The 22337-nt window shown below is 40.9% G+C and overlaps 1 protein-coding gene across 1 annotated transcript; it reads right to left on the bottom strand.

Moving 5' to 3' along the window:
- Positions 1 to 19249: 19249 nt before the first annotated feature.
- LOC102052944 (claudin-8-like) lies at positions 19250 to 19918 on the bottom strand. The gene has a single exon (XM_005438937.1). It carries the CDS (start codon positions 19916 to 19918, stop codon positions 19250 to 19252), a length of 669 nt encoding a protein of 222 aa, XP_005438994.1.
- Positions 19919 to 22337: the final 2419 nt, after the last annotated feature.

Raw genomic sequence — 22337 nt, 5'->3', positions numbered from 1 at the left:
AGTGCAAGCCTGAATGCATCTCTGTTTGTATACAGTGTCCCAAAGGCAATGTTTGTTTTCTTTGTTTCAGTAGACAGAGGAATTGGTTCTCTCATGTTTTATTCATGAAAGTATATCTTGTGAATGTGGCCTCCAATATGTATTAGAGGCAAAAATATCACTAACAGTAATGTCTGAAAGACTCTTTACTTGTGTAACAAATGGACACACAAATTAAATTACCACTGTTAATGCAGGCCCACTCCATAATTGTAGCCCAGTTTGGAATGCTGCTGAAGCAATTACCTTAGTTCAGAATTGCAAATCAGGAGTTCGTTTTAATCAGGAAAGTAGGACATCTCGTCTTAAACAGAGACAGTAGTACAGGTCTGTAACATGCCTGACAAATTACTGTCAGGTTGGCAGAATGCATCAATTACCCTCTCTTGACACCCAGCCTCAAAACGATACTACGCAATCCTTTTCTTTGTTCATTCCCAGCAGATGCATTTGGTTGCAGAACTGCTAATTAAAACAAAGAGCTTGCTTTATTTTCTTGTTTATGACTTTGTCATTCTAGCTAGATTCAGCCCTTGTATTTACCTGCAGAAATTATTGAAGACAATGGGAAGCAATTATTCAATTGCTGATATCCTTTTCCTATTTAATTGTAGCTACACTGAAATGCCTAGACGCCAAGGCAGGGTGGTAGCTGAACTCATCCGAGCAGACGCACCAAAGCAACACATCAGTTCATCTTCCCTGGAGCAAACGTATGTTTGAGTCCCACAGTGCCACAACCTGGGTCTAGAAATCTGTCTTAGCTGTGGATTAACGTCCCTACTACAAGCCACTGCTTCTTCACCAGATGCTTAGCTCAATCTGATGCCACCACTGCCCTACAAGTGATGAGGCAGGGATCAGAGGTGGTTCAAACTCTCAGATTCTCACTTCCTCCCATCTATTGTCAGGGAGAGGCTGGCTCTGACCCCCATTACTGCCTCAGCAGGCTCCAGTGCCACGTTACCTCCTCATACCTGGTTGCTGCCCCTTCTGTCTTGCAGATTACTACTTCATAGCACAACAGATCCCCAGTGCCCCAGTCAATCCAGTTCTGCTGGTTTCAGCAAATGTGCCAGATTAATTAAGGCAGCCCGGACAGGCATGCACATTCCCATCTGCAGACTTGGCCCCAAAGGCACCGACTTGTGGCAGAGCACCTGGGCAGACCTAGGTCTCATCTGCCGGAGACCTAGCTCCTGAGTGTCACTTGTACCTTTGAAACCTAAATCAATTTCATTAATGAGTTCAGCTCTCCACGTCGCTTTGGCATGACTGAAAACTTGAGTTAAGAGCTTATATTGACAAATTACTATTTCACAACAAATATGATGTATTTTTATGTCAATACACTGAAAAAGAAAACCAGTTTTTAATAAAGTAAGTTTAGTGCCAAACCATAGATGACATTCTGCTTTCCAACTAAGCTTAAGTAATCTGATTTGACTGAAGACTGATTTATTTCATACCACCATTCACATTCTTTATGCATGTGAAAGAGCTCACAGAGAAAACAGAACCTTCTATTTTGCAGAAACGTGGTGGTTTTTGGAGGTCGCTAAGGAAGTCAAAACCGTTTTTTATTTTGATTGTGTTGTTAACATGTCCCTAGCCACAATTTTCAGCCAACACATCACGGAGAATTAAATTCTGCTGGAAACTAGTAACTGACTATTCTGTCACGCATGTGCAGAATACAGGAAAATACTTGCAAGCTGAGGAGATGTGAGAACTTTAGAACAGAGATGTCTTCTCAGCTATAAAAATAGTGTTATTAACAAGCACTACAACATGAAAAAGCATGAAGTGCAGCTATCACTTCTCCTGAGGTTCAGTACATGTCCTTCTACCTTCTTAGTGCTTCCCAAATATTTCGCCTTTTGATATCAGAACTTGAAAAATGTAAATCCCCAGTAGAAATAAGTTCAAAATAGGTCTTTGTTTAAGAATTTCCATTCCCAGAACTAAACAAGGACTGAGGTGGCTGCACATTGCACAGGCAACAGATAGCTGTTTCTTACCTGCTTTCGTGGTGGTTTAAGACTAATGATATGTATTTCACCTGTATTAACAACTAAGAATTTTTTTCCTGACAGATCCAAGAAGCAACCACAAGGGAAATAACTTTTCCTATCTTTCTCTCCCCAGGCACCAGAGCAGCTGTAAATCTACTCTTCCATGAAGTCTTGTTCAGCTCCAGAGCCACTTCAGAATTAACTAACATTAAAACTCCTGTTTTCTTCGTTAGACAGGAGTAATGTCAGACAAACAACAACAAAAAAACCCCAAAAGAACCCTGAGGAAAAGAAACAAAAAGATCAAGAACTAATCAAGTGACCTGGTTTCAAATATTCAGACTGTTTATGTCAGAGATTACATACATGGCCTACAGGAATGAAAACTCATAAGAACTGTAAATTCCTTTAAGGGAATAGTCTTTTTATTTTAGTTATGTTCCTATATGCAAATATATATGCATACATATATAAATTAATTCAGTATGCCAGCTATTAGGATTTAGTTGAAAGTCTAGCTTTGTTTGATGTTCTTAAAATCCCTTGAGTCAGTGGATTATGGAAGAATCCCAACTTTTGAAGTTCTCCCTAACTTAAAACACTCCAGCGTTTATGATTTCAAAGTAGAGTTCATGCAGAAGAACCTAAGGACTTTGAGATTCAGAAGACATACAAAAAACTTAAGTCAGTCATTTAAAATATGATTTTAAGCCACTTTGAAAAATTTAATGGTAGTGGCAAGTAGTTCTACACATTTTGGTGTTGGAAAATTTACATTAGGTCTCAGGCTCTGATCCATAGACTTCAGAAACTACCATATTTGATTGTATCAAAATTTCTGTTTCTTTAATTAAATTTAATTTCAGAACTTTCAAAGTGAGGCGCTCAGTTGACATACTGCTTTCCATCTCTCCAATACTGAACGCCCAAGAGAAAGAATCTGAGATTCAGCTAGCTGGAACTTATAGTCATCCCAGAGCAGATGACTCTGTATCCTCCCAATGAAAAACTAGTGACGAACTATGTATTTTTACTCCATGCTGATGTTTATTTACTTACATTACATTACCTGTACAAACTTGTATAAATGACAGAAGTGTTTTGCAGTGACATAGGCACATGCAGGTGCAGTTCTCAGGGGCTTAGGATGATGAAATCTGGGCTGTTCAGTCTCTCCCAGTCCTCCACCCTTCTCTCGTGCTAGTATTCATGTGAGTTTAACCACAGGGTGAGCCACTTCAGATAGCTGATATGGCTGAAAACTAATACTTCTTTTTTTTGCTGGATTAACTTCAGCATTAGCTTTTAGCTCAATGACCTTCCTGAACTGGCTCACCAGGGGCCATGCAAGAGCTTTTGACAGCACCTTGCCGTGTGACTGATTTATCTGTGCTATCGCAACACACCTGCAGCATGTTATTTTCTTTTGTTGGTCTTTATAAGTACTTGCAACTGTTGTCTACTGTGTGTCATAAATAAATGCGTTGGTTTGCATTTCCCCTACCTGCTTGAATTATGATTCTTTTTAGGGCAACTGGGTAAAAACCAAATATTTTTCATCCCAGGACACAGGGGAAAAGGGCACTTTACAAATTTCTATAGCTTCCCACTACTTACTACAGAGGGTCAGAAGCATAGCAGAGCACATCCTATTGCAGCTGCAGGGGTCACATGGCAAGCTGGTATCACAGGGTGCAGGAAAACCAGAATCATCTTTCAGTAGCCAGTGATAACTGTCTGGCATGCAGCACAGACATAAGGCGCATGCTTAAGTGCTGGGGCTCCAGAGACTATGTGGCATTAAACAGCTATTTTAGGATTCCCCATCTCTCAGAAAGCAAGTGTTCTCTGCGGGCGTGTAGGGGGACACACCACCTCCAATCATGGAAGAACAAAATTTCAGGAAGAGCTGAAAGGCAGGGATATTCTGGAGGGGAGATCAGATGGTGAGAGGGAAATAAAGGGGAAGACAGCTAGGGAAAACGCCAGCAAAAAGACTCCAGAAGTTCAAGTGTATAGAATGCCACAGGTTTTCTGAATCTTTAGATGAGAGTCATCCCACAAGGCTTGTGCTATCTAGAGCTATTTAGTGTAGAATCAGGGCATAAACTTTGCTCTAAAAATCCTTCATCACAGTAGGATGCATTTCTACTACTAAGGTTATTCAGTATTGGTTTTAGTGGGGCTGCCTTGAGTCATGACGTGCACCGCCAGTCGCAGCTCTCAGGCTGCAGCAAATGAATTAACAGGAGTGCAAGCCTTGTTGGTAGACCAGATACTACCGCAGTCTCCTATTCCGTGTGTGGGAGAATTGTGACTTGTGGTGTTCAGTTTTATTTCTCTCAGCAGTGCTGCTACCATGGCTTCTTCAGCATTCAGGGGCAGAGAAGACTCGGAGAAATGGTTAACTCTCAAAAATGTCAGTGGGACTTTTAGTAAAGGTGGAGCAAAATACTTGTTAAAGATTTGAAAAATGTATTTTGAGGAAGAAAACAGCCTAAGAAAAAGGGTATCCTGCACACATATCTTTGTGCAATATACAAAAGAGAAAGAAGTGTATTGAATCATGCAGAAGTACTCAGAAAAATCACAGACTGAAATCTGTGTCTTCACTTGACAGTGTTTGTAACAACTGCAGTATTTATATTATCCTACCCCAATCATCTTCCAAGGTAAATGATGAAGACTGAACAAGCTGGACATGTCTATGGCCTAATTAAACTTATTAATTATAACTTTCCTAGTGGGCCAAATTCTTTTGTCTTGGCAAGATCCTAAAGTCATGAGGATGAATACGTCCAGTTTTTAAAATACGGGAAAACAGTTTTGAGAACTGCTTTCCATACAAAAGTGTCTATCCTTTGCATTTCCTAAAATGCAAGTAGCAAGGTTACCTAATCAGGTATTTGTCAAATTTAGGTTAAAAAATGTGTCTTCTGCAATTATAATCACATTTGCTGATTTTTTCTTTACAGAAATTTCTCTGTCTTTGTGCCACACACACACACACACACACCCCACTCCCCCCAACAGGTGACAGCAGAGCTAGCTAGCAAGTTGTCTCGCTGACAGCCTCCCTAATTGCTAGTGCTAGTGGGAGCCCTTTCAGCCCCTGCCCTCACCCTCGGTCCTTTCCTCAGCTAAAGTGGCAGTAAGCCATGCACAGCCTTATACCAATTTAATGTTGCTAGTGGGCCAGTGTTTGTACGGGTGTTCCCAGTTCGTAACTGGAGGAGGTGGTACCAATGCAAACCATACACCGTTAGTGTGGGATTTACAGGGTTGTAGAAACCTTACCAAGAGAAAAAATGTCACAAAGTGTATTCAGGAAGAAACCTAACTTTCCATTTCATCATAGAATCATTTAGGTTGGAAAAGACCTTTGAGTTCATTAAGTTCTACCGTTAACCCAGGACTGCAAGTCTATCACTAAACCACGTTGCTAAGCACCACATCTATGCATTTTTTATCATGTGCTGGTAGAGAAGACAGTGTGCCACAGTCACACACATTTTTTGGACATTCATGCATCAGAGTCAAATACATCCTTTTAGAAATCATAAAGCTTTCCAGGAAATAGACTTCCAGGCTAAGCAATGCTCTCTGTTTGAATTTTCAGCTTTTTTCTTATATAAGCCTGAAAGTTTCCATTACATTGACAGCAGTCAAAGGAAAGGACCTCTTTTTATCCATAAAATATCCTTTACAGCTCATGAAACTGTCCCCTCCAAAAGCCAGACATTCAGCAGGTATATGCTCAGCTCCACGAACTTCCACAAAGCTACGTTGACTTACTGCCCTGGCAACAACAGACACCTCCCAGGCACCTAGGATGGATGGAGGCTGTGTTTTTCTGTTTCAGTCTGTGGGTCAAACACCTACTGCCAGCAATCTGGGGCAGGCGGGGGGTGGGGGGGGTGGGGTGTGAGATACCCACAACAGATACAACTGCACATGTAAAGCCATCTTCTGTACATAATATAGTCAAGGCAGGTGACTCTGTCTTCTTGGATCATTCTGACTGCTACTACAAACGTTGCTCTCTTTTTTTTTTACAGAGTTCAGGATTCAGCTCCCTAAATTCATTCATTTCCTACACACTTATGCCTGCTTCTGCTGATAACTATCCACAGCCACTGGAAGAGAACTATGCTGTCCAGTACTAATCTACCTTGCTGTAACAAAAATCTGATTTTTACTTTGGCATTCTGTAGTGAAATATAAGCAAAACTTATATTTTTGAAGCATAGAAAGGGACCACTATTGTGAACTTATCATTAAAATGTTAAAAAGTTCTCCAAGAAAACTAAAACCTGCTAATTTACATATTAATAGAACTTTTATGCTCAGGAAGATAAGAAATGCAATCTTTGGCCAGATGTGGAGAATTAATTACAGCAAGAGAAAGGATTCTATGGAATATACAAAGCAAGTTCTGAATATTCTGAAAGAATATTGTCAGTCAAGTTTCAGTGTATAGTATAATACTATAAGAAGAGTGAATTTTTTTTGTGTCTGTTGCAGGGCTGTAGAGAAAGAGAGACTAGGTAGGCATTTAGTATGTGCTGTCCATTTGAGACACTGTACCAAAGCAGATATAAAAGATAAAACCAATACACAAAAGGCCATTAAATCTACAATATTGAGTTCTTTATCCATGTCAGAAGTTGAAAATCTGTAAAAGACTTCAGTACTGGCAAATAAACAGCCCAATTCAAGGAGAGCCAAAGCCCTCCAAAAGGTAAATGGCTTACTGAAGAACAAATAGGGGAGATACCTGCCTCAGATCCGCTGTTGGCCAGCAGGATGGATAAGACACTATCAGAGACAGAAAGCTCTTGGAAAGGACATGAAACAGAAGTGATCATTTACACTGCAGCAAGTCACCAGGACCAGAGATTTCATCTAAGTGCTTTGTGGCAAATTAAGAATGAAGGAACAGGAGAAATACTTCATCTGTTACTAAAAAGAGCTACCGAAGACAGGCACAAAGACTGGAGATTAGTCAGTGTTCCTTCATCCAGAATATTGCAAGCCAGGTGGCATTTCTGCATGATCAGTTATACTTGATGAATAGGTAATTAAGGTGAGAGTCATGAAACATCTATTTATCTCTCCATCTATATTCTTAAACTGTTGCTTCATTGCTGCATTATTTAACAAGAATGTCCTCTGTCACAGACAAACCCGTGTGACTCTGTGAACATGTGCCCAGCCTTCCCGGTTTATTAGAATTCTTTCAGTTAATACAGATGTAAGAAAAAGGCAATCCTTTATTATTTATTTCTGCCTTTCAAAATCACCGACAGGAAGATATTTCTGTCATTCCTTCACATGTACTCACACGTAGCTCCAACAGGAATTGGCAGCTGGTCAAGATGCAAAATACAAAATGTTGATGAAGACTTTTCAACACCGACTGAGCCCATACAGTCCCGTGAGAAACATGAAGGCTCTGTGCAGCACCCGCAGGTGTTATTGGAGTGTATTGAATGCACTGAGTTTTGAATGAGAGTTCACAACCATCATTGATCTGGATATGTGTTTAAATCCCCAGCACACACGCACAATTTAAACCATTCCTTCTTTTGCAAGCCACTTTGCTGCCGCTAATTTCCTCTAGGCCCCTAGCTTCCCTATCACCCACTTTCTTAGATCCTATATGCTTAACTCCCCATTGGAAATAGTTCATCTTTTCTCACACCTTTGTTTTTCATACTGTTTATTCCTCCTAGTTACTTGTTAAGAGCATATCTGAGTGGAGTGGTCTGATCTTGTATCTGAGAACGAAGTATTGCTTAGCCTCGCCCTCTGCGTGGTACACAGTGTTCAGGCTTCACTGGGCTGATGGAGCTGACAGGGTGCATCCGAGGCATCTGGCCCTGGAAGTGCTAACACTGCTATGCTTCCTAGCTGCTGAAACCTAAGAAGTCACCAGGGCGTCAGTTTAGACAGGCACACAAGAAGTCAGCGAAGGCAAGCCTGCACTTGTGTGTATTGTGTAACCAGGGCCTTAAAATTTCCTTCATCTACAAAACCTGAATCACACATCTTCCTGGTCTCACAGAAAACGCAGAATTTACTTTACATAATACATGGAGAGTTATTTAAAGACACAAAACAATGCCTAAGCACTAATTTCTAGTAGTCTTGCCCCATACTTCTAGTATGGTCTGGACAGTCATGTTTCCCAGCACAGATGCTTCTCAATCAGGTGCCTGCAGTGTTTCTCAAGTTTGGCTGCCATTCGCTAGAAAACACTATGTGTTGACATTTTAGTTCAAGTACTGCAGTTCTTATTACAGTGTTCCAAATGCCACCAGTGTTGTTTTTCTGCACTTTCAAAACCTTCCAGCTTCCCTCTGCTCAGTCATTACCCTTTTAAAATAGAGTTTTGCCTATCTCTGTCCTTACCGACTCATAATTATTGCTTAAATCCATATTACATATCCTACCTTCAAACCCCGATTTTATTTTTAGGTACGGACTTCAGTAAAGTCTAAGACGTCCTCCAACACTTCTGTTAGAAGATGCTTTGCAGAAACAACTTGTTCTGTGCATCTAAGCTGATCACCCAGTCTGTCATAAAATAAAAGTGCAGAGTAATCTAAGAATACTTGGTTTTCCTGAATAAATAGCTGCACTGGGAATTTGGGGAACCTATGATTTATGATTTGACAACAGAGACACAAGATGTATTAAACCTTAATGCTAATAGTACATATAAAAGTAAATATTCAAATATATAAATAAAACAGGGGTGTGGGTTTTTAGCTAGAAAAAGGGCAGGAAATCAATCTTTTTTAACAAGAACCCCAGTATATTGAAAGTTGAATTTTGTTTTCAGCCATTATTAAGACTGATTAATTGATTTAGACCTCAAAACACTTTCTGTGGCTAGCAATTGCATTATTGCTACTGCTAAACATGCTTCTGGAAAAATAAATATCAATTTGAATTCATTCACCTAAACACACTGTCCCTGTTCTTGTAATCAGCTTTAAAAATCAAACTACTATGTCCTAGCAAAATGTAATAGTTATCTGTTGCAAGAACTGTTCATAGTTTGACAATTATATAGAATGATATGAATATTTTAAAAAGATTGGCTTTTTTGCCCTTCCCCTGGGTCATCTTACTTTCTCCCTTAATTGAAGATCAATTAATCCTTTTGTACATAACTGGGGAAAAAAGTAAACATTCTAGAGCAGTACAAACCTAGCATTTCAGCTGTTCTAGAATCACTTTATTAAACAGTCTTTAGCCCAACTGAAGTTTTAGTTATTAATCCCACTAATCACTTGATCTTTCTGTTTTCTTCTTTGATGGTACTATTAGATCATCAAGTCTTACATAAATCATCGGCTTTATGGTTTTCATCAAGGCATGACTTTTTCTTCACTGAAGTGATCATGCCCAATAAAACAAAACCCCAGCCATGTCTTTTTCTGTATTTCCTTCTCTTAATATAGAATACTAGTAATAATTTTTAAAGTGTTATTTCATTGATTTCCTGGAGCAGTAATGCTCTGCTAGTAAAGTAGGCTGCACAGTCAAAAACATGACATTATTCCAACATGTAGATACCACTATTTTATTCTGCTGATGCCAACTAATATCTTTTTATGCAACCAACTACATACACTCACAGACATACAATGTAAAATGAAAGTCTAATAATAAATAGACTGACATATTATTTAAAATGTGATGGGAAGATAAAAAAACCTAGATGTGAGAGTTTTGTATCACATTGTTGGAAAGATTTCTACAGTACTCTGGCATTAAAAAATAATCTATTCTTGTCAAATCATTTAGAAAAGGAAAAGAGCACATCAATAACCATTACTAATCTAGAGCCTGTGAAAAAGATTATTTTTTGTTTGCTGGTTTGGAGATTGAAGTTAACTGACTAAGACTATTCTCATAGAAGTGCTAGGAACTACATATTCTACCACATAAATAACATAGGAAAATACGGTAGATCAAACCTCATTAAAAATATATTTTCAGCGCTCGTTCTCATGAAAATTAGTCTTCTGCAGTTATTCTGTCTGTCCAGCTTCCCTAGTAACACCAGTACCTGTCAGCCAATTTCAATCCTATTTGACACAGGGGTCAAAGCCTCAAAGATTAATTTGTTACTACAAATTTCAGAGAAAATGTTTAAAGAAAGAAAAAAAAAAAAAAAGGGAAAAAAACCCCACACACAGCTATGGAGGGAGAGCCAAATGGCCTAAACAGCAGATCTCTGGTGGAGATGTGGCTGTGCCCAGCCCCACAGCCATGTCTCCCACCCACTGGAGAAGGTGTCCGGCAGCTTGCACTGCCTATGCCTACCTGCCCTGCAGTGCAAGTTGCCATAAGGGGAATAGTAAGGCAACATGGATGAAACCTGGATTCATTAACTCTACTTCTGACAGGACAGAATAATAAAAAAAAATTCCCCAAATATATCTTAAAGGAAGGGATGGATTTTGAGCTGCTAATTAAAGAAGTAAATACACAGTGAGTAAACTGTACTTAATTATGTCCTTCTAATCTTTGGAAAATCTCCATGTCTAGCAACTTTTAGTTTACCAATAATATAACAGATTGTGCAATCTGGAAACACTTTTTAAATTATGGAAAAAAGTTCCAGTGTACGTGATTATCATGTTCCTACCTGTGTGTGGGGGTGTGTGTGTGCATACACACTGCTTAGCAACATGCATATGCATATATAAGGAGTTGGGAGTGTTGTTCCAGAAATGCTAAAGGAAAAGGAAGACCCAACACCAAATCTCAGCAGGCATTTGCAGGGTGTTATCCATTCCTATATGAAACTCTGACCAACTGAACAACTATCTCCAGGACCAGTGACAGCTAATCCTGTGTAACTATAACTGATGTTGACATGTTTGATGCTTAAAAGATCTTTTGGTCATAACAAAAACCTTTCCATTGTTTTCAATAAACTTTGAACTTTACCCTCACTCCTAATTCACGAGTGTACTAAAACAACTTGAACATTTATCTCAGTCTTGCATCCCTATACCTTTATTTCACCATGAAAGATATTAAGGGTATTTTGGCTTTCTGTATGAAATGTTATTGATCTGAAACCACATGCTAGTACTGTAAGGCCAGGTGAACCATAGGTTTACAAAGAGTGTATTACACAGTGGCGTGGTTTAACCCCAGCCAGTAGCTAAGTACCATGCAGCGCTCACTCACACCCCCACCTTTCCTGCTGGGAAAAAGGTAAAAGCCATGGGTTGAGATAAGAACAGTTTAATAATGGAAATACAGTAAAATAATAGTAGTAATAGTAATATAAATAATAATAATAATAGAGATGATGATGATGATGATGATGATGAAAAGGAAGATAGTAAAAAGAGAAAGAGAAGTAAAATTCAAGGGAACAAAAAACAAGAAAAAATCTGAATGATGCACAATACAATTGCTCACCACCCACTGACTGATGCCCAGCCAGTCCCTCAACAGCAACTGGCAGGCCCCAGCCAGCTCCCCCCAGGTTATATACTGAGCATGATGTTGTATGGTGTGGAATATCCCTTTAGCCACTTCAGCTCAGCTGTCCTGGCTCTGTTCCCTCCCAACCTTTTTTGCCCCTCCAGCCTTCTCCCTGGCAGGGCATGAGAAGGTGTAAAGTTCTTGAAAGTATAAACACTACTTAGTGACAACTAAAACTATCATTGTGTTATCAAAATTATTCTTATGCTAAATCCTAAACACAGCACTACCAACTATTAGGAAGAAAATTAACTCTATCCTAGCTGAAACCAGGACACAGGAATGCTCAGTCTCTCTTGATTTGGCATAGGTACCACTCAAAGAAAGATTAGCATGTAATTAGCTCTTGGCAGTAGAGTGTCTCCAAATTGCGCCGTGTCAAACAGCTTTTTGGGTGGCACACAAACCAGGTAATAGGTGTGGTAAGCCCAGGGAGAGGAAGTCACTGCCACTCTTCTCAGAGACAGGTTAGTGCTTTTTGCTGCCTGTATTAAACAACACTTCATCGCCTTGCACGCATCCCTCAGCAAACTGAGTTGCTTACTCCACAAATTCCATTTCTTGATAATCACTTTGATAATCACTGCATTTTGCTGCTTGAAGAGACATGCACAGAAGCAGACTTGGAAAACAGGGGCAAACAGTGTTGGAGAGAAGGCATGTCCCAGCGCAGCAGCACAGGCATCTGCTGCAGACAGAGTGTACAGAGTGCGAGCAGCAGCTGTGCTCCTCCATGGCATGAGCTGGTCATCTCATCAGAGCATTCCCCCCGGCGCTGTGCAGAGCAGCACCCCTCTCGATTGCACTTACTGCTCCCATCCTGGCCGGCTGTGGCTGGCCCAAAGGGCAGGAGGACTCCAGGAGATTTCCAGGCCCAAACACAAGGCACCTGGGTTAGACTGTTACGGATGGGAAATGTCAGGACAGTGCACCAAGAGGCTCTACAACCTTTTCCACTCCCTCCAGGGTCTGGCTGCCAGTGCCCAAGGCCAGCTCTGACACGGTTCTGCCACACAATGTGGCTGCAGCCCAGTCCCCTTCCAATGCTGCCTCACGCTGAGGGCTGCCATCCCAGCCAGGCCTGGGGCTGCAGTGGCACCAGGTGACGGCCGGACCCAGTCACCACTCCAGTCACCACCATCGGCCCAGACCAGCTCACCTTGCTGGGAGCTGCGGCGTGAGGTCTGGGTGGGAGTAGGGCACGGCACTGCCCCGATGGCCCCCAGCTGCCCCTCGCTGCTGCACCCCGGCAGGAAACCTGCAGTGCAGCTGTACCAGCAGCGGGTGCCGAGGGTCTGCCAAGGGGGACGGGGGTGGCCGCTGTGGGGAGCAGCTGGGGCTGCCCCATGCCAGGCACAGCCGCTTCCAGCCAGTTCCACCATGGCCGCCATGGCCGTGGGGAAACCTGCGTGAGGGAGGGCAGCGCTGCCGGCGCTGAGGGGGAACGGGTCAGGAACAGCCCGGCCGGCCCCGAGGGGAGAGGGCAGGAGGGGAGGAGGTGCCCAGCGGGGATCCCCTGCAGCCCTCGCAGGGAGCACACCGGAGCAGGGGAAGGAGGGGGGGGAGAGAGAGCGTCTGGGTGGGCATCTGGCTGCCAGCCAAGGTCAACCCACCACAAGTAGATGTTTAGATGAGGGAAGGAGCGTGTTCTTCCTTTAGACCCCTGCAAAGGCAGCCCACCATGGTGTGCCCTCTGTCCTGGAGCTGTGGGCAGGAGCTCTGGCACCAGCATTGGCCTTCCCTGCATCTCCCCATCAGGGCTGCGGCAGCCACTAGGCTGGTGTAAGAAAATCCTGTGGCCAGCCACAAGCCACACGCACATTTTGGGTGTACCAGTGAGCGACCAGGACTCAGACTAGCCTGTGAAATTTGGCCTCACAAAATTACTTAGATAACAATATACTTTTCTTCAACATGTGGAGTTTATGTTGCCAATTTTTGCTAAATTCAGAATGAATGTGACAGTATGTGAGGCAATGTTTGTTGGGGTCTAGAGATTATTTTCTATCTCCCAGCACCATCTGGCATTACAGTGGAAACTCTGAATGAATAAACATTGCTTATCATTCTGTCAGTCACTCATCCATCAGACAGAAGCTGAAACACTAATGTACTCATCATCTTTGTCATTTGGCAATCAGGGACTACTTCACGGTAACTGAGACAAAGACCACAGATTAAGGTCTGTGGCAGAAGCGGGCAACAGAGATTTGCAGGCTTAATGTATTATTCAGTTTGACTGATGCTGATGCAGGGAACAGAACTTGATGGGTTTGTGGTTTCTACTTTTGAAGCACCTTTCTCACACAAAGGTGTTGGTTTTGTCAGTTGAATTGCTGTGAGCTCTGTTTTTGTTGTTTAAATGAAGGGCAATGTCTAAATTTTAAAAAAAGAAATGCTGAAAGGAGCTGCATGATAAATTAATCTCTAGTGATTGGTACACAGGTAGTGTTCAGAAATTATTGGGTCAAGGGAAGTGTACATGCATTAGGATGAACAATAAATAGTTCAAACATCTTGGGACAATTCAGTCAGTTCCCACTTCAGAGCAGAGAGCTGCATCCAGGTTCTCCAGCTTTGCTCCCCTAGTCACTGCAGCAACCATTACAACTCAAACAGTGAGCACTCCTGGATAACAGACAGATCCAGAATCCTTCATTAAAATGACACTTCTTAAAGCTCGTTTTATCAGCAAGATTTGTTCTGGTTTGCAGAGCCCAGGTGAAGGAGGCACTGTGAAGAGCAGTGTCACTTTGATACCAAGTCTCTGCATCAGCACTGTTCAGCTTGCTGCTTGAGCTGGCTGGTAACAGAAAGTAGAGGCACAGTAAAGTTTACTTTTCTATAATGCCTCAAAATTTCACACTTCAGATTGTGACACATTCAAGCAGGAAGCCTTTTTGGAGGGACAGGAAAATGACTAGATAAAAGAATAAAAAGCCTAATGGTAAAATTAGCTCATTCTTTCATTTTTAAAGGGCTGGAAGTATGGCGATGACAATCTCAGGTAACCTTTTGTGTTCTGCTGTTCTTCTGGTACAAACAGCTGAGTTCAATATAGTATTTTCTCTTTTTCCTTTAATTATTTTAATAATAATGCAATTGATTATATCATCACAGAGGTCACACTGGCTTCAATCCATTCTGATCCTTGGAAATGAGAAAACTCTGCAGGTGTACATGGCTTGTTAATACTGCTGTCACAACCCTTTCCCTAGCCAGTTCTGTTCCTTGATGTTGCTAAAAAATGAAATCTTTGTGCTTTTGAATATTTTTTGTTTGTCCTCATTGACAGCTGGAACATTTTCTGTGTGTGGAAGCTGAATGCTAGAAGCACTGACACAGACCTTTTCAGCTGAAAATGTCCAACCCTTATCAGGGTATTTCTTGTTTTCTTTTGCTCTTTGTTTCTTAAAGTAGTCATAAAATGTCAAGTTAGTCTTACTCAGTCTCTGAGGCTCAAATCAGGAAAGAAAAGTGTGTAAGTCAGAGAGCATTTCCATACCAGATATAAAGGAAAGGAATTGTTTATTTGGTGGGCCAGCCCTGTCCCAGTTTTCACAGATGACGCAGGACTCCCCTGAAAAGACCTCTTGTGCCTTTTTCAAAAGGATGGTTACAGTCAATCAGAACACAATCAATCTCCCATTTCTGACTTTGTGAGTCCTCACACTGATTTGCAGGAGAGTTGTAACATTTTTTAGCATAAACTCATTTAATCTTAAATGTCCCTCACATAGAGCTTTGTCTCTGCATATCAGGACTGATGACTGCATGCATTTATTTGTCTCAAAACCTGTCTAATTCATCTTTCTGTTATAATGAAATGTTTTGCTAAGTCGTCATTTTTGCCATAAATATATTCCCTTGGCTGCATCTTAGTGGTGGATTATTTGCTCCACAATCTTTTCTCTTCATCTCAGAGATGAATATACATTTCAGGACCAGCTTTTGAAATATCTATTTGCTTCAGGAAACTTCGTATAAGCAAGTCTTGGAAGTCAGCACTACATCAGTTTTGTGTATTTTATTTCCCAAGGAATCAGACCCACTCTGTTTATTATCTAGCAAAACCCAAAGCACAATGTAAAAACCAAGACTGAATCAGAAAAGGACATTATAAAAATACCAAAGCTGTCTTTCCCTGGCAATGGGGAAATACATTCATTCACTTTAATATTAAAAAGAAACAATGGTACAATGGTAAAAAAAAACCAACCAAACAAACAAAACAAAAACACAAATAAAACAAACAACAAAACCCAAAGGGTTCATACATTTGTTTCAAAACATAGCAAAATCTCAGCCATTCATATTTATTTCCAAAGCATTTTTTTCCTGCAATCACAAAATATTAAACTATATGATAGCATCAATATATTAAACTAGATATTTAACCACAATATTTAATCAGCTGTTACTAACAAATACAGCAGGCCTGAAGTTTCCAACAGTTGTGCCTAGAGGAATGTGAATATAGCATCACTAAAGCAAGTTTACCACCTCCACTCCTCAATAAAAGCAGGGCTTCAGTACAGGAAAACCTGGCAACATTTTAGTAATCCCTGACCTATGCACATCAAATGACACCCGTCGGGCCTTTTCTTCTGAGAGAAAAGTCCTGTCAGTAGAGACTATTCACATGCTGCTTCCTCTTGGTCCTCCATCACGTAGTGTGTGACCAAAGCTCTGTTTCCATGATCCTCCTGTATCCAGGAGTGAAGAGGTGGCCCTTTCCCTAAATGTCTTTGCTGCATTACACATGTTCCTGAGAATCCTATTCTCACCTATCTCACTTGGGAAGGACATGTTCAGCCATCTAAATAACTTCCAAGAGTCACCTTAGACACTTTGGTTTACCCGAGACCAGGCCTGGCTGGACACAACCCGGGAGCAGCAGCAGCTCAAGTCTCCTGGAGCAGCAAATGGAGGGTAGAAGGTGCAGCCTTGGGCACTAGAGATCTGTGCACGCTCCTCCATCACCCCCCTCAAGCCAAGCTCTTCCTATTACCCTCAGAAAATTCATGAACAGCAGCAGTTTATTTTCAAAGCCTAACTGCAGTTTGTCATTAAAGGCCTTAAAACTTCCTTTTCTTACTCATACCTGGAAACTGCAGCTTCCAGCTAGCCAGTTCTGACCATCACAGGTCTTGAAAATGGGAAAAGGAAAAAGAAAAACCTCTGCCTCCCTTAGCAGACACAAATGTATCCACACAGTTTACTCAGCCAAATGCATTCCTCACATACAGAGCTAAAATACCTAGTAATCATCTTTATAGCATTTTGCCCACTAGAATCCACAATAAATAAATTTCTGTTCTGTTCAAATGGAGAAGGTTAACCACTGTGCTATATCTCTTACAGATTAGTGCCTTACAAGAAATTTGTTTCTGCATCAAATTCAGAAATTTTAGCGTCATGGACCCTTAAACATATTTGGGTGAGTCTAAACTGCTAAATCACTTCACCAGAAATTGCTGTTTCTGTCAATAAAACTCCAAACATCCAAGCAGCAACCCAGCCTAGCTGTATGCTTGGAATTAAGGTCAGTTTCCAAACCCACAAGCAAGCACAAGGTTGTCTGAGCTTAGGGATTTTGTTTGATCTCACCTTTTGACCAACTGGTAAAAGAGAGAAATGGAGCAATATGCAGTCATCAGGTGTTAATGTTAGATGTAAAAAGCTTAGGTTTTCTTTGAAATTAATTTAAATGTTGAAATAAAGCTGATTTATCTTTCAATTCTTGGAAAATAAAGTTACTAGTGTAAATGCCACGCCCAGTTCAAATCTGATTTCTAGATGAACTCACTGATACTGAAGGCATTCAGGTTCCTTTAATTAATGTTATAAAGAACCGTTCTTAATTACTTCTTAAGCACTTATACCTGCATAAAGTTGCATTATACTGAATATGTCATCATTTAAATCCATTACCTACACATAAATATGTATCAAATTTGCATTGCTAATGTCTTCATCCTCTGCTTTGCTCATCATAAATGGCATATCTAAATGAATCAAAAATGTGCAGTTCTGGCTTACTCACCAAATAGTTCCTTATTAAACAAAATATGTACTTTAGGACATAAATACAATAAAATAATAGGTGGAGGTCCTCAGGGTAGTATAAATTATTACCAAAGTCAACAGAATGACTCCACTGAAATGCGCTGTCTGACCCAATGACAGCTGCTGTGACAGACATCAGCAGCTATAAGACAACACAAAAAAAAAGTTTTAGTACTAGAAAACCTACTTACAAATGTTCTCTTGAAGGCTCATCTGGAATTAATAAGTGTTGATTTGACTGCTCAGTTGATGAGTGGGATACATCAAGCCTGTTTTCTGGTGACTAGAGAATTCCCACTAAAAGATCTGAGCTGGTTGTCTTAAATGTAAATGCACATTAGTTAATATATGTAATGAATATCTGTGTTCAACAGCACTGTTTCATTTAGGTTTGTCTGAAGTCAAGTTAATAAAAGGCTTGTTTCATTAAATGCGGCTTTGCGTGTTCTGCTTCAAACTGAACAGTCAAAAGAATATATAGAGGCATTGCTCCGCTCAACTCGAAAAGTCATTACACTCCATTTTTTTTCAAATCCCAGTCACAGAAAAGGATCAGACTGAATATCTGTGTCATTAAATTATCCATGAAATGGTACTACTCATTACTACTGTGTAAAGAGCCAGAAACATGTTTTGAACTGGATCTTCTTTGGTCACTTATCAATGTTGTGACATGGACATTGTCAAAAGCAGGTTCCAAGTTTTCAGCTGTGTAAGGAAGTATGCAAATACTGTTGAATTCTGCACAGTGGACAGACAGACAGGCTGCTCTGTCTACATTTCCAAATAAGTCTTGAGAACACAAACCAAACCAGTCAGAACAACATCAGGGCTTGGCTTTTGTGGGTGCGATGGAAGATGTAGGCAGGAAGCCTTGATCCTCCAATGGGCAAGTAGGGATTACACATTTACATTGCCTGGCCTGTTTAATTCTACATTACATTAGCACAGTGCTCTAAAGTGCACAAAGACAGATGGTCTGTTCTGAATTTTGTAGAAGAGTAGGTGCTACCTATTGAACAGGAGAAGCCATAAAAGGCAAGAGGTAGCAAGCAATGAAAAACTAATACATTCATGGCAAAGTGATTAACAAACATCAATGGAATCCATATTCAATCAGAGGCCTCTGATGTGATAGCAAGAACATTTGTGTGCCAGTATTGGAGGTTAGATTGCTGGTGGTTTCTCCGTTCATTCATCAGCTTCTTCAGCCATGCTGGAAATTCCATGCTTCGCACCACTGTCCTAGAGCAGTCCTTATGGAGACTTTACTGTAGAGTAAAATGCACTGCTCCCTTTGCAGAACATCAGTTTAGCTGCCTTCCTACCAGCCCGACCATATTCTGTTCATCTTCTCTGAGACTCCTGACTGCTGCTGTTCCCATGCCATTCTTCATTCCCACAGAACAGTGACATTTTTCTTCTCTGCTCAAATATAATGCCCATGTAATCACATTTCCTGTAAGCGTGTTAGAGAGCAGATATGTATGTCAATAGTAAATAGCAAATGAACAAAATTGCTCCTCCATTACAGACTAAGAGTTTAATTGACATTGAAGTCAATCAGTACATGTTGACATGCTAAGCAGAAAGATCACATGTAGCAACTACACATAGGCATGCACACTTAGGGATGGCCCTCCTGCCAAGTCAGGTTTGTGCAGTCTCTGTCGGGAAAGCGATGGATACCTGGATTTTGAGGATGTACCAGCCCAGCACCAGAAGCTACAGTACATTGCTCCTGCAGCAATGAGAAGTACAGTGCTCACCCAGCCCACATAGAGAGCAGCTCCTAGTTCTCGCTTCAGTGGCATAGGGACTTCCGGATCATAGAAGTCACGAATGATGCTACCTCCAGTCCAGGACACGGGGATCAGAACAAGGATACCTGTCAGGAGAAAGGTAACTCCAGCTGCCAGTATGAAGATACTGATGCCCCGGGGATCCTCCTTGGTCCTGTGAGTGTACTTCACACCAACAATGGCCATCAAAAAGGAAATGATTGACAGGACCACTGCAATGCACATGAGGGCTCTGAACACCTCCAAGGGTGGGGGGAGAGCCAGGACAGAGTCATAGAATTTGCACTGCAGCCTGATGCCCAGCTGACTGATGCAGTCCATCCACAGTCCTTCCCAGATGGTCTCAAACACCACGATGTTGCCATCAATGTAGGCAGAAACTCTCCACTGTGGCATAACTGTGGCTGCCAAAGTCCCAACCATGCCGACACCTCCAAATATTAGACCAGTGATTTGTAGCACACAGCAAGCCATGCTTCTTCTGAAAAAAGACAGCTCAAGCAAGGTGGCCTAGGAAGTCTTCTCAAACCACTTTTTCACAAAAGAAATATAAACTATAAGAAGGAATATTTTCTCCAGTAGTTTCCTCATATGATGAGTTGGGTTTTTTTTAAAGCAGCTTCCTGCAGTTTAAGGTTCAGACAGGTGGAAATCCATTTCTGACCGGCTAGAAGGACCTGCTATTTATTTGCTTTGAAACCTGCTCTGACTACAGTGCCTGCCCATCAAGCCTGACAAGTTTCTACCCAATGGGGGACTAGGAGGGGTGTGTCATAGTTGATTTTACTACTTCTCATAGTGTGTCTGTAGTGATGCTATAATTAAGTGTCAGGCATTCAATTACAGGAACCTGATTGCAGGGCTAATAATTTCTTAACTGCAAGATTGCAGCTATGTTGAAATTTCATACAGAAAGTCTGAACTTCCATCTGTTAAAATATTATGTAAAAAAAGGTCATTATAGTTGTTTTTGACAAAAGCTAAACCTGGATTTGGAGTGGGACTTACTTTCTAAGCGCTACAGCCCTGGGAAAACATCTGATTTTTCTTTTTCCAAAATCAAGCTGGGAGGTACTTGGCACAGCTCTTTAATGTAGATTCCTCATTTTGATCAAATACAAAAGTATAATCATGATATTAGACAGGTACAGGAAAGTCAAGTATTCCAATCAACATCAAAGCTTTACTTTACTGGCTCTATAATTCACAAGGATGACAAAGAAAATAGCTGGCAGAGTTTCACAGCTTCTGCTTTTGAATCCACAAGTAAGATTGCTGTTAGGAAATAAACCTCTATGAGACTCTCTCCTGACTAGGAGGATAGTGTTGTCATTATGTTCCATAATAATAATCTTCTCCAGATAACATTAGGAGGGGTTGGGGGCAATTTTCTGATATAAAAAGGATGAGCTCGTCTTTTAGCGTACAATGTGCCTTGAAAGAAGTCAGAGATCCCTCCCATAACAAGCCTGTATCTCAGCCTGCACAGATAGCTACAAGCCTGGACAAAAAAGCACGCCAAAGACTTATTTGCCTTGGGCAAGTTAAGAATAACTGCCGCATTATTCATTTTTTACTTTGTACGTTTATTTTTGACACAATAGTATATGATGACAACTCACTGGTGTTGTTGAAATCAATGTGTTTCTGGTTACTCCAGATCTTTGAGCCAACGGGGTAGTAAAAAAAAAAAAAAAAAGCATTGGCCCACTAAAGAAAATGAAGGCCCCTAGAAGTGCCATTGAAGAAAGACATATTCTTTGATTACCTGTGGGTTGTAGTGTTGTGGGCTTTGTGTGTTTGGAAATATCAGACATTGCCTTTGATGGTACTAATTTAGTTACAGCCTTAGGTACCTACATAACATATTCAAAGCAAAAGCTAAAACCCTTGAAAAGTGAATTGCCCATCTAAACCACCCACAACCCAAAATGCCCTCCTTCCTATGGTTACTAACTGTAAGAAAGGAATGCCAGATAATGCAAGTTATAAAGTATAATGGTACATGTCCATCTGGAAAATACTCCCAGGGGATCTGGGCAATTCATTTTTGCCTTCAAGTCTGCTAGCAGGAATCTGGAGAGAAAAAATATCTTCAGGCAAGATGTGAAATGTAACCTTTAGAAACTAAATACATTATCAGATTTGTTCTTGTAGAGATACAAATATTGCATCACTCTTCTGCAGACAAAAAAAAAAAAAGAATCCTGTGATACCGAAAAGTTAAGGCACTTTGCTTGATGCCACAAAGAAGGAAGTAGTAGAGATGAAATCAGAAGTCATAGATGATTACTTGTCTAAAAGAAACTCCTTTCTCTGGCAGAAGACTGCTCCCTTAGAAGTCTGCACACAAGACCTGTGCTACTTGAGTACAGTCTCCATCTTACAGGACTTTTTTTTATGTCTGAATTCTCAAAACTGCTTTTTGATTTATTTTAACTTCAAAAAATACATCAACTTGTTATGGAAAAGCCCTCTCAAAACTAGCATTTAAATTTTCAACAGAAAAACTCTTTGTGCAACATTTTCAGGCAGCCAACTCTTGAAGGTACACACAGCTGGAGAACAGACCATACCTAATGCCCTGAATCTGTTTATCCAACTGCCTTATCTAGCACGATTGTTCTGAAACAGTTTTTCCTTAGGTGACTGTACGAAGGTCAGCCACAGAGGTCATGCATAAAATTACACTCTGTGGCAGTCGGGGCATGGTTTGTTTAGAAGATGAACTGCTCACAGAAATACTATTAAAATGCATTATATGCTGGTTTGTGTAGCAACACATCCAGACAGTGCTGAATGGTTGAGTGGGTTTTTGATCTTTGATTGGAAGTAGTAGCTACGGTAAGTGACATCCAGTGTCGGCACAGGCGTTAAGAGAGGAGCACCCAGG

This window comes from Falco cherrug, chromosome 2 (genome assembly GCF_023634085.1).
Source record: "Falco cherrug isolate bFalChe1 chromosome 2, bFalChe1.pri, whole genome shotgun sequence".
NCBI lineage: Eukaryota > Metazoa > Chordata > Aves > Falconiformes > Falconidae > Falco > Falco cherrug.
This window is presented reverse-complemented; position numbering and strand designations above follow the sequence as displayed.